Source organism: Letharia lupina (genome assembly GCF_014066315.1).
Source record: "Letharia lupina isolate WasteWater1 chromosome Unknown contig_8, whole genome shotgun sequence".
NCBI lineage: Eukaryota > Fungi > Ascomycota > Lecanoromycetes > Lecanorales > Parmeliaceae > Letharia > Letharia lupina.
In genome coordinates, this window is record NW_023502977.1 from 2008420 (window position 1) to 2025839 (window position 17420).

Sequence of the window (17420 nt, forward strand, 5' to 3'; positions counted from 1 at the left end):
AGCTCATTGACGGCATATTTGTTCCCCAGGAAAAAGCGCGCAATGAACCGCGGCGCGCTTTTCACTAGCGCTGTACTTTAGCTCTAGCTCCCAATTCCAAGCAGCTCTCCGCGACATCTCTACCATCTGCCTGGGCTGGAGGACGCGGTGCCAGCAGCGATGCAGACTACTGTCGATAGGCTTGACAAACCCAGTGCTTACTACCTGGGAAGGGTAGGAGCGTTTCTCACCTGCACAATGTTGTTTATAAGACTAATCCATATCGTTCTTTGTCAGAATAAGAAGCGTAAATATGGTCGTGACCGGGACGATGATGACGTCGGCCGACAAAGGACACCCGAGGAGCCCGACGACCCATTGAAGGATGCTGCGACACTCTACGTGGGTAATCTGTATGTGAAGCCACTTGTCCCTATTGCAGAGAAAATTTGGCTTATGCAATGCAGGTCATTCTACACTACTGAGGAGCAGATACATGAATTATTCGCCAAGTAAGACTTTGCTGTATCTTGGCTGAAATACATGTGCTAAAACTTGGCAGATGTGGGGAAATCAAGCGACTTGTCATGGGCCTTGACCGCTTTCATAAAACCCCTTGTGGCTTTTGTTTCGTGGAATACTACAATCATCAAGATGCATTGGACTGTATGAAATACATAGGAGGTACCAAACTAGATGAGCGGATCATACGGACAGACCTAGATCCAGGCTTTCAAGAGGGAAGACAGTATGGGTAGGTCGACTTGACACAACTCTGGCTTTGGAAGCTTTCATAATTGATACTTTCACTCTAGGCGAGGGAAGTCTGGCGGTCAGGTTCGAGACGAGTACCGCGACGAGTACGATCCAGGACGAGGAGGCTACGGCCGTGCAATCGCCGAGGAGCGTCAAAAGGAGGAAGATGAGTACGGCAAAGGAAGGTAGTGTAGGTTTCAAGATTACAGCAGGCGTCTGGAGCAGACATACGCTCGTTTCGGCAGCAATCGTAACATGTGTAACAATATCAGGGATATCGGACGTTTCTCCCACAGCTCAGGGCTCTCTATAGCTGTGTAGGCTAGGAGGATACTACAACTCCCCAAAGAACCGGATTATGCTGATCCTTGGAAATTTTCAAGGAAATCTACTCTTTTCCTCGTGTTGAGTCATGTCTTTAACCTGCTGCAGCCACCATACATGGATCCTTGCATCTTCCGTCAACTCTGGATGGAAGCTCGTTCCAAAGACATTGCCTTGCTTCACAGCAATGATATCTCCAGCTTCGTCCTCCAATCCCGTTGCGGCGACATGTTTTTTGAGCGTTCGACTTCGACCAGGTAAAGTAGCCATGACTTCAACAGGTCGAAGAACTTGCTCATTCATCTCACCTTCAGGACTCCGGGACGGCGCAATGACCGTTTCGTCGATCGCTCTTTCACTCGCCTGCTCTCCTCGTATCACTGGCAATATTTTCTCGACCACTGGCGCTCTGATGAAGATTCCATTGAACGGTTTGACGTCTCCTCTTCCGTCCTTTGTACCGAGGAATGGCAAGGCCAGCTCAGCTTCGAAGCTCTCCGTCTGTCTCCCGAAATAGTTACGATTCACTCTCACGTCCAAACCACCGATGAGCTCCTGACCGCCTTTCTTCGTGCGATTGGCGGACTCGGCTAGCAGGATTAGTCCAGCGCATGTGCCCCAGGTCGGTCTTCGACGTACTCTTTGAACAAGCCGAAGTCAGCGGTGTTGTAGATCACAAGAGATTTCTGGATGGATCAACTTGCTTGACAAAGTCTCGCAGTGGCTCCAAAAGATTCGAGCGAGCTGCCACTAGAGAGACGGTCGTGCTCTCTCCACCAGGAATTATGAGAGCATCACATCTCTCGAGCTCTTGTGCGGTGCGAACCTCCACAAACTCCCATCCTTCGTCCTGGCCAATGGCTACTTCTCGGAAAGCTCTTTGTAGAAGCTTGAGATGCTCGTAGAAAGCCCCTTGCAGAGCGAGCACGCCTACCACAATGTTTCTAGTCATTTGATGGTTGTGTACGTCGAGGGCCATCTTGTCGGACATCATCTTGCGCCGGTAATAAAGACGGGCCGCTAGTGCGCTTTTGACAACCGCGGGCAAATCCCGTTCACTACTTGACGTGGGTTTCTCCATCTTTTGCCATTGCTCCTGTCAGAGTTCTATCCGATCATGAAAGCCCCTATGGTGTTCTTGGTGAGCACTTTCCACCCCCATCTCCCTCCATTATGGCACAATTTCAAAAAGGACTGAAGAACATCCTCCAAAAACACCCCAATGACGTGGTCTTCCTCTCCGCTCTTCGTACTGCCATAACCAGATCTTTCAAAGGCGGCCTTCGCAATGCCTACCCAGAGCAAATGCTCGCTACTGTTGGTCCCCCCTTCCATTCTCTTTGCTCCCGACTCATAGATCGCCAGGTTCTCCGCGCAACGCTCACGCAAAACCCCAATGTCCCACCCTCCGCCATTCAAGATGTCGCAGTCGGAACCGTCCTCTCCGAACTCGGCGGCTCCAAAGCCGCCCGTATGGCCCTGAATCACGTCGGCTACCCATCTAGTACATCTCTCTACACCGTCAACCGTGCCTGCGCATCCAGCCTCCAAGCCATCACTACCATCGCCGACAGTATCGCCGTCGGACGGATAGACGTGGGTATTGGCGCGGGCATGGAAAGCATGACGAGGAATTACGGTTCGAAAGCTGTGCCGACGCAGTTGTGGCCTGAGTTGAAGGAAAGTGGGGTAAAAGATGCGAGGGATTGCATCATGCCAATGGGCATCACAAGTGAGAATGTAGCGGAGAGGTATGGTATTAGCAGAGCGGATCAGGACGCCTTTGGTGCCGCATCACACATCCACGCATCCAAAGCACAAAAAGATGGCCTATTCGACAAAGAAATTGTCCCAGTCTCCGTCACAAATCCACCAGGCAAAGGCGACGGCGACGGCAGCCCCACCCCTCAGCCCAGCGAGACCGTCAAAGTCTCCAAAGACGACGGAATTCGACACAACGCCTCCACAGAATCCATGGCTAAGCTTAAACCCGTCTTCAAAGAGGCCGGCACCACAACGGCAGGCAATAGCTCTCAAATCTCCGACGGCGCCGCCGCATCTCTCATGATGCGTCGCTCGACCGCCAATTCCCTCGGTCTCTCCTCTTCTATCAAAGGGAAATTCGCCGGGGCAACAGTCGTGGGCGTCGCGCCGGATGAAATGGGTATTGGGCCCGCTTACGCTATCCCCGCCCTTCTCTCCTCCCTGGAAATCAACAAAGAGGATGTAGGTGTGTGGGAAATCAATGAGGCCTTTGCGAGTCAGGCACTCTATTGTGTAAGGAGATTAGGGTTGGACAAGGCGCTGCAAGAGGGTAGGATTAATCCTAGAGGTGGGGCAATAGCGTTAGGGCATCCGTTGGGCGCGACTGGGGGGAGGATGGTGAGTACCATTTTGAGCGAGATGGGTAGAGGAGGGTTGGGGGACGTGGGGGTTGTGAGTATGTGTGTTGGCACGGGGATGGGGATGGCGGGCTTGATCGTCAGGGAATGAGGCGTGCGGAGCGATTGAGAGCGAGCGTGATTGTCGATATTTTGGGAAAAGATTTGGGATTGAAGACTCTGGGAAAAGGGTGCCTAAAGGCTGACGAATCGTGAAAGTGGCCCAAAATTCGAGAACGTGTTCATTTCAGATTGTTGTCAGATGGTAAAGCTGCGTAAACATTTCCAAAAAGAGGGTATCTTCTCGCAAAGATCTCAGCTAACTGCAGTCCACAAATGGGGTATATAGCTGCAGGACGTGAATAAAACCCAATCGCCCGTCAAAAACGCCCGTTCTAGCAGTCTCAACCCTCAGCCCCTTGCCTGAACGCCTTCTCCTTTCATCTGCACTGGCTCCGCGAATCCTTTGCCTTTAATGGGGCTGCCGCCCCGGCTGTTCCTCTTCCCTTGCTCCCTGTTCCATTTCTTTGCAACTTCGTCAAGGCTGAGATCCGCCATTTGCTCGTGCGATGATGCTGGTGGTGAAGTCGCAAGTGGGGGGCTTAAGGGGGCAGTAGTTCCTTTTGCAACATCGTCTTCGGGTTCGCTACCTGATATGTAGTTGGAATCGATGCTTTGGCGCCGGTAATGGTCACTGTCGATGGGATGCTTTCCCTTAATTTCGGTCAATTGTGGTTCGTTCGCGACGATTTGATGTTTGAACGACATGAGTGCAGCGGCTGTAGCCCCGTGATGTGTCGGCGGTAGAGCTACGCTCACCCCCAGTGTTTGCTCCATATCATGGAGCATTACCTCCATTGGTGCAATTGTAGCGTATTGGCCAAACTCTGAGTAGGCAGTAACATGGCCGCATACCCCACCAGTTGCGTTATCAATCACCCAGGCACCCGAATCACCCCCCACTCCGAAGTCGCCCTTGACTCGCCATACCGGAGACGGGTAGACCCTTCCCGGCATCTTGGTTTGTTGCATCGTTGGTAGTACTGTTCCCGTGGCAAGCCCGCTCGTTGAACCGTATGCATGGACCCGTAGGCTTCCAAGTGTTTCGGCTCTGAGCACTTGAGAGGGGTATGAACCCTGAGCTTGACAATGTTTGGCCCCTCCTTCTACTGTGTTTGTTGACGCTCTTCGCTCTTTGTGGATTTTAAACAGCGCCCAATCGACCTCATGCGCAACAGATCCATAGGTCAAACGTCTCAACCCTGAGGATGCATGGATGTTGCCTAAGCCATGGCTCACAAGGTGATCATCACTCATTTCGTCTTCGTCCGGAAAGAAATTCTCGTCAACGTCGTCCAGAGCTGGCTGTGTGACGATGACATGCTCACCCTCGCCAGGCCGGGTACCAGGCAAATCACCCATATTGATATCCTCGACCATTTGAGAGTCGTCCGAATCGAGGGCTCGAAGACACTCAAGGTCATGCAGTTTGTCTTCCGAAATGTCGAGGATAGCCATTTCGTCGGGCAACAAGCTCTCCAACCCGTCCAAGCTAAGGTCAGGCTCCTGATCTTCTTGGAGCATATGGTGTACGCTCATCCCATGGGCCTCACCATTTACCAGGACTATACCCCCAAATGTGACTGCTTCCGAGTGCTGCTCATCAACAAAACAACCAATTGATGCTCCACATGTCGGTTTTTCTTGGTATCGTGAGGGTTGTCGACCCGTTGTTTGGCTCACTTCTGTGGCAACAGCCTTCTTTTGTCGCCGTTTCTTCTTTTTCGACCAAGTAATTTGGCCAGAAGCGACTTGAATGTCGAACATTCCCTTGTCCTGGTTGACGTACTCCAGGATCTTCCAAGCCCTTAAGATGCTGTTGCAGACCATCAAGACTGTTGGTTTGGCCGTCTCGGGGGTTTTGCCAGCCATAAATACGTCGATTTCGTAGGATTCCCACCTGTTGATCGCCTTTGCAAGCATGCGACCCAACCTCGGCATCATGACCGTATCGAAATACGCGCGGGCTGGCTGAGGTATGTTGTGCGACCAGACTAGTAGGTCGAATTTGTGTCCTGGTTGAGTAGGGGAATCAACTTTGAGCGCTTGCCAAGGGACTGGTGCCGAGACCTCCTCACTAGCCACTGGCAGGGGCTCAGGCCTACCAGAGGTAAACGGGGCAGGCAGTATGATGGGTTGATCGTCGTCATCGATCATGCAGCATCGTTCTAGAGGTTTGAGGGCATTCCAATAAAAGTCCGTCTGCAATTTTGGCTGCTGTCTTTCGCTGGACTGCTGATTTCCGGTGGATTGATTTATGTGCCTGGCGTCGGCAGCACTCAGGCAGTACTCCACTACACGCATGTACCTATTCCCACATTTGCCGGCGAGCTTCTTTGAATACACGGTCTGTAGCCTTGCTTTGAAAATCTGGTGTGAGTATTTGGTCTTCCAAAGTTGATGGATTGGCATCCACAATCCTACCTCCAATAGAATCAATCCCAGACTGTAGATGTCGTAAGCAGGCTTGTATGCAGTCCTTTTACCACTCTCAGCCATCGGGTGACGGTAGATGCTCGAAATGAAGCTTTCTTGATGTGCAGCATGTGTATCCTCTGCGGAGGTGTCGAAAGAAGTGAGAAATGGATGTCGGATAGCACCATCCTTCCACGGCGTAGCGCTGGTATCTGCAGGCCGATTCTCATCCACGAATACAACATTGCTGCTATTGATATTCCGGTGGGATATGCCTTTAGCATGGATGTGAAGCAAATTCAACGCAAGCCGGAACGCAAGCCGGAACCTGTCCTCCAAGCAAGGCATATTGTTGCTAACAGTGTTGGCGGCATGTTGAAGGAACGATAATAGGCTCTGCGGCGAGTGATGCTGATCGAGAGACGAGATACTCAGAGAAGCTGGTCTAGGTACTTCATAGACGAAGGCATACCTTGGCCGATGAGGGTCCACAAACCAACCGAGAAGTCTCATTGTTCCTGTGTACCGGCATCGGGATTCATCTGAATTTTGGTCAAGAGCTCTGCAAAGTTCTTCATAACGCCGCAGTGATGGTAAACGACCAGTCGCAGGGTCTGCGTCCCGAACAAAGCCATAATCGAGCAATACCGGTTTGCCTTCGGACTGGTTTCGTGGCGCGGTAGACGGCAGCACATCGAGTAAGCAGGCAAACACTCGATCATCGGATTTGTTTGCAATATTTTCGTACGATGGCGGCGACGATTCGGTCGTCTGTCTCACCTCTGGGAAGCGCAATCTGCTGGGATCAATTCGTGTCGAGACGGCGATTTGCGACCATGTGGATGGTATGGACTCCTTGCCAGCCGTCGTAGCGTTCTCTAAGGAGATTTGAGCCTGGGCTACCCCCGACTTTCCGGGGTTGAAAACCGCATTTGGAGATAGCTTTTCGCTTTGGCCAGCGGAGCGCTTTTCATTCTGACTAGTAGAGCCTTGGCGAAGAATCTCTTGTGATCTCGATAGATCACATAGCGTGTCAATAGAGGTCGTGATATCTTTGACAATGTCTTCGAGGCGCGCCAAGTCAATAGATGTCCACTGATTAGTAGGACTGAATAGCATGCCTGCCTTGTCGACAGGGTACCCTCCAGGAAGCTGTGGCGGTGAACGTGGTTGAATTCGCTCTGCTTCATCGAGCAACTCTCTGATAGATGACATGATACTGGCGACCAGGTCGCTTATGCCTGCCCGATCCAGAGATCCATCAATGTCGCCGGTTTGATCCGCTTTCGAGTCGGCCCATTCTAAACCCCATGCCACCAATCGATCCTTCTGAATTCTGAGCTTGAGATGTAATGAGGAGAGTTGAGGATTGGTGATGTTGGCTTGCACAATCTGTTCGTAGCTCTTCTTCGTATCGACATACATCTGGGTTAGCCGCCGCGGTAGCAGGGCGTGGGCGTTTCTGATGAGCTCCATCCCGCTTCAAACAACGCCCTTTGCTGAAAATGAAAATGAGAGATATCAGAACAGCGACGTGGGCTTTTTACTGATCATCATTGACTGTGTAAAATTGGAAGTGTGCTTGGTCTTGCGTTTTGCATTGTACAAAAGCTGATGCCTGATTTTGCGCTAATCTTCCGAAAAGGAGCAGTGGCAATGGAGGCAGCAACAAAGTGTACCAAGTGGCTCAGAGTGCTCCACAGAAAGACTTCGTGACTTTCAGTCCCGGAGACTTCTTATGCCTGATTTTTAGCGGAGAAGTGGAAATCGTAAAGCTGTGGTCTAATATTATTGAAGCAGCGTGCGAGGGTAGAAATCGATGCCTGAGGCCTGAAAGATAGCGCCTTGGCTGTCAAACCTCGGAAACCGAGTCAACTTGCGCATTCCAACGCCTTGTTCTCAACTTTGCGCCAGAGCGAGCGAGTGCTGGTCCTCAATCTCTGAGAGATCTGGAGGATAAGCTAGAGGTACACCTACCACCATGATTTGAGTACCAATTCTATCGCGACATGCCAGTGACGGCGCTCTACTTCCTACCCGCCTCCGGCCCAGACTCCAATCCTACCCAAGACATCCTCGCCAAACTCACCTCCTACTACGATCTCTCTCCCCTGCCTCCCTGGACACTCTCCCACCGCATTTTCCGCGAGACGCCCTTCACCCAGCCCTCCGCCCAGCCGTTCCCTTCTCTCACGAATGGCGTGGACAAAGCCAAACCTCCCGGTCCCCGCTTTCTCCAGATTCTGAGCCTCTCTCATCACGCACCACGGACGTTTGTCGCCATCACGACCACCCACAGCGCTTCTCAGATCAAAGCCGCAACGCCAGCTTCATCCAATATAAGTGCTGAAGCAGCAAGCGGGGAGCCGGCGACCATAATCTCTATTGCCGCCGGTCCATCGAGCGAAGAGTTCATTCAACTCATAATCTCGAAGTTTGGCCCACTGTGGCAGCAGCGTCAGATACTAAGTGCAGGTTATGGGCATGCGTTTGAGATTGGCGATTTTAGGGTTAGAGTTGGAGAGTTGAGGCAAGGTGGCAGCGGAGGTGGGCAGATGGGAAGAGGAGCGGTCTGCGAGGTTACGTGGATTCGTGAAGAGGCGGAGCAGGAACAGGAGGGCTGGGAAGTAGGGGAAGCGGTGGTCAAGGGTTTCTGGGAGGGATTGGCATTGCGTGGAGCGAGGGAAGTATACTGGGTACCGGGGTTGGGAGATGGAGAGGGGACCATAAGGCAGTGGTGTGAGCTTCTGAGGCCGAGATGACATAGTGTTCAGTAATCATATTCCGCTGGTTGCCAAGTCCTGGGCCTTTCAACAGCACCGAGATGGAGCTGTCCAAGTAGATCTCAAGACAGCCATTCATCCTTCTCGAGAATGGCAGTCCAATCATCGCTTTCACCTCTCGTGAACGCCTTCGTGTCTTCAATCTCCATTTGCCCTAGGTCCGCTCCATAAAGATGGGCAAAGCAGCCGCTCTTCGCCTCTTCCCATTTCACGTTGCTCTCAATCTGCTTCAGAGGTATCCTAAGCACCCACAGCTTCTTGTTCGCAGAGAAGAAGCGATCAGCAGTAGCAGGCGTCTGTGCGGCGGTGGAAAGATGTATGAAGCCGTCTTGGGCATCAATAGCAGAGAGCGGTAGGCTGACTGGCAGTGGATCTGGAGGCGCTTCTGAGAGGATTTTGTAGACGTACTTTGGGAGGGATGATGGTGATGGCGGTGGCATTTGGTTGGATGCGATTGTATGTGGATGTGGTACTCAGGCACTGTTCAGAGGAAACCACGGTTTGAGCCGTCCCGCAACACTGTGCGGTCCGATTTGGCCTAGCGTGGGTTACCACTACTGCATAAGCGATTTTCCACGGTGCACAGGTAGAAATCTGCATAGCTAGTGTTGTCGCCATACTGCAGTCTCTATCCAGTTCCAGACAAAGGTTGACATCCCATGCCACGCTGGGGTTTCTTGGACACAATTACCCAAATCGCCACTACAGTAGTGTATTTAGGTACAGCAACAAATCCAACTTCTAGGGACGCATTCAGTCTTGACAAGTATAGAAGCAAAATTTGGGGGATCAAGTATGGCTCGTTCGATATCTCACTTTCGGATCTCCGTGCAAGAATGCCTCAGGTGTCTGCACACTTCGCGTTTGTCCAAAAATCATCAAAGCCCTCCATCTACTGACCAGGGTTGCCTGGTCGACTCCTAAACGCCATATCTTGCAACTAAAATTTCACCTTCCGCTTCTCCCTCATTGTAGCCTTCCTCCTTGCTGGCTTTCCCTGAAGCCCACTCGTCTCATCTCTCGGCTGTAGCGCCCCTGACAACGGCTCTGGGGGCTTCGGCGTCATGAAATGCTGCCAATTTTTGCGTTCTTCGAAGATGGCTTCCAGAGTGGGGAGGTGTTTGCCGCCACTCACGCGGAGCTTGTCCGTGTGTCCATTCTGCAACTCTTGAATGCGGGAGAAGAGGTTCTTGCGGTCATCGCGGTTGGATTCGTACATGGTTGCTAATTGGATTGTGGGGAGGAGGACAGATTGGTCTAAAGTATAGGCTTTCATATCTACAGAGTTCTGGTTGCGGAGCTCGATTAGTAGATCGGTAAGAGTCATTGTGCAGCCGTTTGAAAGATTGGACTCAGTCACAGGACGGAGGGGACCGCATAGCACATTGCTGACTTCCGCTGAAGCTTCCTTCGTCCGAGCCTCATGTCTGACAATAGTCCCATTTACCTCCGTGCACAGATGGAATATCTTGAGGATGTCGCGGTACAGGTTAGGGAGATCGAAGTCCTCGGTTACGATGTAGTCTAGGTCGGTATTGGCTTTCCATGGAACACCAGGCACGTAAATCATGAGCCGAAATCTAATGATGCGCTTGAAGCTCGGGACGTCAGAAATATCAAGCCGGTGACCAGGGTTGCGAAATTTTTGAGACTGGCAGACGTGTTTTGCCATTTCGAGAGCCACTTTCATTATGTCTTCGCATCCTGACCAGTTTCGAAGGGATTGACGGATCGGTTTTGCAACAACTAGAGTGCAGCTCTCGGTCAAAGCTTCCGTGGTTTCCAATTCATCAGATCGGTTGATCCCGTTCGAGCACAACATCGTCTTCTCACTATCGGAATTGGATAATGTTGGCGACGGAAATTGGGATACTTCCTCAAGTACTGGGCTCGAGACCGGTTTCTCTCCGATGCTCTCGGAAGGTTCACTTGAGCTGACTGTCTTGTACTCCATGATTGCAACGGTCTTGAGAAGAGATTTGGGGACGTCATCTCTGAAGGTCCCTAACTAGTGTTCGCCAAGTTCTCGGTCATTTGCCGTGAGGAATCTTTTAATACGCCAAGCACGAAAAACAGCCGAAAGTCACACTATCAATAGCTCTCCGAAAGCTACCCACCATACTGCGACTCGTACGCCTAGATAGTACACCACGTAAGATCCCATGAGGCCTGCGCGGACGAAGGAAGTGATGGCCTGTCGCTTTAGTGAGGACTATTGTTTCTTTGGAGCAGCTTGCACAAGGTTCCGTTGGTGCTGCTTGTGAAAAGATTGATGTTGTGCGTGACGCGAGTCGCTGAATATCCATACAACGCCTGGGTCATCGAAGATGGGCTGAAGGTCTTGAGAGTCGACCTCTATTTGGTCTTTGATTATCAAAAGCAGTATGAATGCAAAAACTACAATACCACAGTATCCGACGAGTCCCATGACGAGTGTTTTAAGGCCAGTACTTTCCGTTTGCAGCCCGTAGTATCCGGCAAGTTGGACTCCGCCCGTAGCAATGCAGGAGCCGACTCCAGCAAGAATGTTGCCTAGATTGGGCAGCTTCGAAATCACTCTGCGGTTCGCGGTACGGTCTATTGCGGCCGTTTGAGTTGGACATATTCCCGTCGCACGGAAACTGAGAGATGTTGACTTGACGCTCTCGGCTAGCGATCTTTCGATCTCCCTATTCTCCGCTATAACGGACCATACAAGCCTCGCCGTCTCATCTGCGGTCAACGGGTGTCTCTTCATCCCAAGTACGATTTCGTAGTCTTCTTGATCGGTGCTGGCATTGCCATCGCCATCACCTTTCAACTTTTCGACTCTGGAGCGAAATATGTGCTTGAAAGATGCCAACGCTTCTCGTACACTGTCCGTCTGTTTGATATGTACACAAACGAATGCGGCTTCGTCACGCCGCTCACTTGGCTTAATCTCCACAGCATGTTGTGTGTAGACACTCGTTGTGGGAGCTACACTCAGCGGCGTCAGCTCGACCAGAGCCTCGCTCTTGGGGTCCGCTTCACGACCAGTGAGTCGCCGTAGGATACGGGGTCCGCTAAGGCGAATCGCACACATCATCAATAAGAAAATTCCAAGTGGCGCGGTTGCCATTAGGAACAGCCGATAATGAGACGAAGACACCCGCAGAAATTCTCTGGCGTTCCGTTCGCCGACAAGGGTCATTACGGGGGCAACATTAGCAATCGCAGTAGCCCAAACATCGGTCGAGGCGGTGATTGGTGCTTGATGGGCTGTAGATGTTTGTCTTGAAGAAAGCACACACCTCCGAGAAAAGGATGAAGATGGTAAGTAGTGTTGCTGGCAAGTAGACCTTCGAGACTTGCCAGTGTGCTATAATAGGACATAAGTAACTGAGGACGAACTGGTAGTGATTGTCGTAATAGTGCAGCTCAAATCAGTGATAATGACTTACAACCAATGTTACTCATAATTGCTGAATGAGAAAGACCTACAGTGATCCTCCACTCATTTTGTGAAAGATTCGGGTTTAGGCTTTCGCCGGTTGTACACGTGACCCTGATGGGATGATGCATAGTCAGAGTCAAAGGTGGGTTTGGGGTAAATACTAAGTCGAACACCAGCCTTTCACATATCTCTTACATGTCGGCGTCCCCTTTTGGGAGGTGATATTCGAAGAATATCGGATCAAGCGAGTGGTTGTGCTGTATTCCGGATTTCCGCCATTGTTAAGGCGAAGCTTGTTGAAAAAGTCTTGACGACATTGGTCATCTCACTACCACGTACAAAGTGGAGCAATGCAATGCAATGCGATGTGAGCATTGAGCTAATTTGTCACGAAGATATCATGGTAAGTGGAACAATTCCTCTCGCCCTCCGTAGAGCGGACACAATAGCCTTCAGATCACCTCCAGCACGCCTCAACCACGTCTCCCTGGCTTCACTTGAACGCGCAAAATCGCATCTAGAACGCCTAGGCTACCACGTCAAGGTCATATCCAACGACTCCGAACCTGTCACCTTCAGAGACTCAATCCTCCAGCGATGCGAAGAGATCCACGCTGCCTTCGCAGATCAATCAATCAAAGCCATCATCTGCACCGTCGGTGGCAGTCACGCGAACGAGCTGTTACCGCACTTAGACTACGAGCTCATCAAAGCGAACCCGAAGATCTTTTGCGGATACTCTGATATTAGTGTCTTGCATCATACCTTTTTCACACAGGCCGGTCTTCGAACCTTCTATGGCAGCGCCGCCATCACAGAGTTGGGGGATTACCCACAGCCATTGCCGTTCACAATCGACCATCTCTTCTACGTGCTTCAGAGTTCAGCCGGCAGGCAATCGGCCCCATGCCAAGGTCCTTCAAATGGGCCGTAAAATTGCCTGACTTTGACACCGACTCCCGGCGACCTGGAGAACAATCTCCATCGCCCGGTCGGACATGGCTACAACCTCGCAAAGCAACAGGTCGTATCTTCGGTGGCTGTTTACCTCCCATCCTCCATTTAGCAGGAACCAAATACTGGCCCGATTACTGCGACAGGATCCTGATCCTGATGCTCGAAAGTCCGATGGGCGAGAGGATAGAAGATCCATCCTCTCCGACATCGACGCGAGCAAAGGTTAGCCTAGTGACTATAGGTATGACTGGCAGCTTACCAGAAGGTGTTATAGAGACCAGTGACGACACCTCGGTAGGCGGGATGGCACATCTCCACGACGTATACTGGACCACCGCAAGTAGCCAGCTGAGCCCCAAAGCCTAAGAAGAATCGGCCGATCATGAATTGAGAGAAGCTGTGGGTGTATATCGTCGTACCCTGAATAGAAGTACCTGTCATGACAATACAGACGCCGATGAAGATGCCCTTTCTGCGACCCCACGTATCCAAGGCGGGACCAGAGAACCGGACTGCGAGGAGAAAGCCGATTTGGTACAGCAAAGAGACAATTCCCATCCATATCCCTTATTGGACCCATGGAAGTAGGTTCTGAAAGCGTGGTTCTGCAGAAGTCCGTCCAGGAGGGAGCTGTCATAGCCATTCATAGTGGAGCATAAAAAGCCGACGGCACAGATCAGATATAAGCGGAAGCTAGTCGTAGCAAAGGCCTTCGGAGGTTCCATGCACCTGGCTTGGTCGAATTGCATTCTTCTAGAGAATACATCTCTCTTGTGGGTGGGACGTTTGAGGTGACGCTACAGCACTTGTCAGCTGTGACAGGGGCAGGCGCAACGCAGATGGCACAAATCATTTGTCTGGACATACTTGGTGGTTGAACTCTTCGACGCCATCCTTCATTCTCTCATATTTGTTGTGCAGAGACATTGCAGTAGTGTTTGCAGCAAGCTTGAATTAGCGATGGTAACCAGAAAAGAATACCAAGAATGAGATAGATTTATTAGTGAGATTGACTGTATCTATAATGAAGATCATCGAAAGCCAGAGAAACGAAGGCCTTCGACACCAGCTTCTCACAGATATAAGATAACAAGATGTACGCTTCCAACAGAACCATTGTTTGGAAGTGCGGGCTTCGAGGTTTCGAAACGCAGCAAAGGCTCATCTCGATATCAAGCCCCAAACATGATTGGAATGGGCAATGCCTCAAGAAAGATTCACTTCGAGATAGTAGTAAGTGCTTAGAGAAGAGTGTTGATTGAACTCTCAGAAGCAGGCAGACGAATACCCTCGCCTCAACCAGTGATGCCATACTCCGGCAAATTCACGATATATGCGGTAGGATTTCTCTGATATTAGCCAAGAAGGCATCGAGCGCGCCCGGTTTACTCCCGTGAACTCTGGGGGGCCGAATGCTCTGAGCTGGACGCTGCCTATGGAATCAGAAAGAGCACCATAGCCGTAGTGGCGACTCTCATCGCTGTGGTACGGCACGGCGGTATGCTCCATCGTAGTCGGCTGGGAAGTCAACGGCCTCTCAGATTTCGGGCAGTCCTAGGTGCGTTGTTCAGACGTTTCAACGGAATCGCCCGTGGTAAGCCAGGGGTTCTGGGTAGAGCGAGGGAGTTTGGTTTGGATGGGAGACGAAGGGGGATGGGGGTGTGGGATAAAGTGCCTGCATTCTATTACGCAAACGAAGTCAGCCATACGCCGTCAGGACGAAATTCTTGGGCAGTGTAGGAGAGACTAGTATAAGTATGTATAGATAGAAAAAGAATCTCGTGTTTCGAGTGAAAGCATAGAATGTTTATAGTGACTGTGTCTGTGACCGATTAACCGAGGGACAACATTGGCGGGTCGGGTCGGGTCGTTAGACCGTTAGACCATCAATCCGCTCTCCTGCCATCGCCATCTCTTGGCACTCGGTAAGTGCCCGTTCTCATGCACATCATTCTGTAGCTTTGGCGTCGACGTTCAGCCTTAAGGTAGGCAAAGTACCTTAAGGTAGAGTTCTGGGAACCCTAATGTTGACCTCTTCCGATTGCTGAGTCGCAGTCAAGCGTTTCCTACGTAAGGCTTAGCCAGCTGCGGCGAGGTACTTCCAGTCAGGAAGTAGACCAGCAGTTCGTGACATTTTGCCCCTGGCCGCTCTTCTCCAATTCATCAAGGAAGCATGCCTTCCAGACGGCATCCGTTGACACGCTCATACTCAAGCTCCCCAATGCAATCCTATTTTTTGAGTGCCAGCTTGACATGTATAATGAGAGCTGCAATGACGAGGCCAACCGTATGAATGCACCCTACTTGCTCACCTCTCAGCTGACGGCTACATTTGGATCCTTCCGAATGTGTAGACGGCCGGTTTTTAAGGTATTGACAAGATGGCTGCCGAAGGTTTCATACCACGTGGTCTCCTCTTGGATCGTGGCCAAGGAGGCGTTGAAGACCCACTCACATCTTTTCACAGGCCACCGTACACCTTCAGTCTCACTGCCTGCTTGTCTATTGAGAGTGCGCTTTGTTTGGCCTATGCATCTGTCTTTTCAGAATTCCTGCGGCAGCCAAAGCCATGTGGATTTGATTTGACGGGGCCCGAAAAAGGCTTGAGCCGGGTGGACGATATGATTCTTGAGGCAACTCCTGCAGCCGACGAGCTCGTGCTTGGACATTCCGATCCTTTGCAACTTCCGCCCATCCTGATAAACACGAGGCGATTGAGCTTCGGCTCTGGCATGTCTGCCGGAAAATGCAGTGTTTCATCGTGTTTGTTTGGCCCTCCTTCTCAATCAAGCCATCGTTGCTCTGCACTGAGGCATCTATTACGCCCCGTGTATGTCTCCTGAGGCTGTCCAAGTATATTGGGAAACACAGGTTCACAACATGGTGAACAATATACGCTATTTTTGAGTATATAGGCCGTTCGCGCCGTTTGCTGAGAGTCAAAAACATTTTACTTCATTCACTCCAGAAGTAGCCGAACATAATCCCTTTCAAGCATACCGCACACCAGAAATCATTGGCATCGCTTGCCGGAAAGATCAAGGTCGAGCTGTCTACTTTGGTCATTCTTATCATCGACGGCAGCTGCGCTGCGATGTTAGAAGGAAGGGTACGCACCTGCTGAACCCATTGAAAGCTGCTAACTGCAGATTCTGAACCAATCTAGGATGCTTGCGGCAATGATAGCGCCCTAGGTGGCATGCAAAGCTCCGGAGGAGTTTATTGGGGATTCCTACCTGACTGTTGTACCGGCGGAGATATTATGTTGATGTCCACCATCAATGGACTCACAGGCAAACAAGCTAGCGCGTCAGATCTCGTCGTCATCAGACAGTTCAATCTTGTGCTCACTGAGAACAGCTACGGATACAATTCCCAGATCAGGGGGCTTCCTTACATCGGCGAGCAGTTCGATAGCATCAAGGGAGACATCGTGCAGTCCGGCACTGTATTCATACCAGCTATCATGCCAACCAAAGTCAAGTTCTTGGACATCACTTCAATCGTTGCGGATCAAATTGCAGGTGTGTTGGAACAGTTCATTCCCATGGCATTGAACTCTGGCTTCGTTTCGCGCATGAGATGAATTGGTATGCCGGCAAGGGGCAAGTCTATGCCGGAGGCAGTAAGTACCGACGAGGCAGATATCCAAGATGGGACTGATTCAATGCATAATAGCTACGGACGAATTCGTCACCGCCTGGCAGAAAGTCCACGCTGCTGTAGCCAACAACTCCCAAACCCTCATGTTCTGGTGCCCAAATTATAACACTGTTGAGAACATGCAACCCTGCTGGCCTGGAGCTGAGTATGTCGACATCGTCGGCATGGACGACTACCCTCCAGCCGAGACAGCCTTCGCCAGCGTGTATGGCGCTTTCTGTGATGGGTTCGCTGCTCGCTACGACAAGCACTTTTGCATCGGAGAGACTGGCTCTTTCAACGGTGGCACCGTTGAGGCGAAAGAAGCTTGGGTTTCCCAGATCAGTAATGTGGATCTGAATAGATTTCCTTGCTACAAGTCCATTACGTGGTTTGAATATCTCAAGGCCAGTGACGATGGCAGCTCGGAGTACGACTATCGTATCATTCAAGGGCAGCTGCCGGCGCCGATTGAACAGACGTTGTCAAACTTCAAACAATTAGCTCGCCTGACAAGATGCGTGGCTCGGGCGTTGAGGTTTGCATCTCTATTCGTTCTCAGTGGCAAGCTTGGCCTTTTCGCACCATATATTTCCGATAACCCTTTTCAACAAAGGGATATCAGCTGCTAGCTTGGGATCACTACACACATTAATGACAGTATGGAAACCCCCGGCGCGGCTGTCTTGGAAAGGAATTGCATTTGCT

At 51.1% G+C, this 17420-nt stretch overlaps 9 protein-coding genes across 9 annotated transcripts; 5 read left to right on the top strand and 4 right to left on the bottom strand.

The window, feature by feature from the left end:
- Positions 1-159: 159 nt before the first annotated feature.
- Positions 160-924, top strand: HO133_010421 (uncharacterized protein; the record flags this gene model as incomplete). Its single annotated transcript, XM_037301274.1, has 5 exons — positions 160-213; positions 277-392; positions 447-491; positions 542-733; positions 795-924. The coding sequence occupies 5 exons, from the start codon at positions 160-162 to the stop codon at positions 922-924; spliced, it is 537 nt and encodes a 178-aa protein (XP_037154091.1).
- A 189-nt stretch (positions 925-1113) lies between these two features.
- Positions 1114-2053, bottom strand: HO133_010422 (uncharacterized protein; the record flags this gene model as incomplete). The annotated part of the gene is made up of 2 exons (XM_037301275.1): positions 1114-1699; positions 1764-2053. The coding sequence occupies 2 exons, from the start codon at positions 2051-2053 to the stop codon at positions 1114-1116; spliced, it is 876 nt and encodes a 291-aa protein (XP_037154092.1).
- A 179-nt stretch (positions 2054-2232) lies between these two features.
- Positions 2233-3552, top strand: HO133_010423 (uncharacterized protein; the record flags this gene model as incomplete). The annotated part of the gene is made up of 2 exons (XM_037301276.1): positions 2233-2376; positions 2425-3552. The coding sequence occupies 2 exons, from the start codon at positions 2233-2235 to the stop codon at positions 3550-3552; spliced, it is 1272 nt and encodes a 423-aa protein (XP_037154093.1).
- Positions 3553-3851: 299 nt separating this feature from the next.
- HO133_010424 (uncharacterized protein) lies at positions 3852-7391 on the bottom strand (the record flags this gene model as incomplete). Its single annotated transcript, XM_037301277.1, has 1 exon — positions 3852-7391. The coding sequence occupies one exon, from the start codon at positions 7389-7391 to the stop codon at positions 3852-3854; it is 3540 nt and encodes a 1179-aa protein (XP_037154094.1).
- Positions 7392-7924: 533 nt separating this feature from the next.
- Positions 7925-8677, top strand: HO133_010425 (uncharacterized protein; the record flags this gene model as incomplete). Its single annotated transcript, XM_037301278.1, has 1 exon — positions 7925-8677. One exon carries the CDS (start codon positions 7925-7927, stop codon positions 8675-8677), a length of 753 nt encoding a protein of 250 aa, XP_037154095.1.
- An 83-nt stretch (positions 8678-8760) lies between these two features.
- HO133_010426 (uncharacterized protein) lies at positions 8761-9138 on the bottom strand (the record flags this gene model as incomplete). The annotated part of the gene is made up of 1 exon (XM_037301279.1): positions 8761-9138. The coding sequence occupies one exon, from the start codon at positions 9136-9138 to the stop codon at positions 8761-8763; it is 378 nt and encodes a 125-aa protein (XP_037154096.1).
- A 500-nt stretch (positions 9139-9638) lies between these two features.
- Positions 9639-11870, bottom strand: HO133_010427 (uncharacterized protein; the record flags this gene model as incomplete). The annotated part of the gene is made up of 2 exons (XM_037301280.1): positions 9639-10706; positions 11007-11870. 2 exons carry the CDS (start codon positions 11868-11870, stop codon positions 9639-9641), a joined length of 1932 nt encoding a protein of 643 aa, XP_037154097.1.
- Positions 11871-12513: 643 nt separating this feature from the next.
- Positions 12514-13436, top strand: HO133_010428 (uncharacterized protein; the record flags this gene model as incomplete). The annotated part of the gene is made up of 2 exons (XM_037301281.1): positions 12514-12984; positions 13008-13436. 2 exons carry the CDS (start codon positions 12514-12516, stop codon positions 13434-13436), a joined length of 900 nt encoding a protein of 299 aa, XP_037154098.1.
- A 2015-nt stretch (positions 13437-15451) lies between these two features.
- HO133_010429 (uncharacterized protein) lies at positions 15452-17344 on the top strand (the record flags this gene model as incomplete). Its single annotated transcript, XM_037301282.1, has 4 exons — positions 15452-15823; positions 16066-16179; positions 16237-16594; positions 16749-17344. The coding sequence occupies 4 exons, from the start codon at positions 15452-15454 to the stop codon at positions 17342-17344; spliced, it is 1440 nt and encodes a 479-aa protein (XP_037154099.1).
- Positions 17345-17420: the final 76 nt, after the last annotated feature.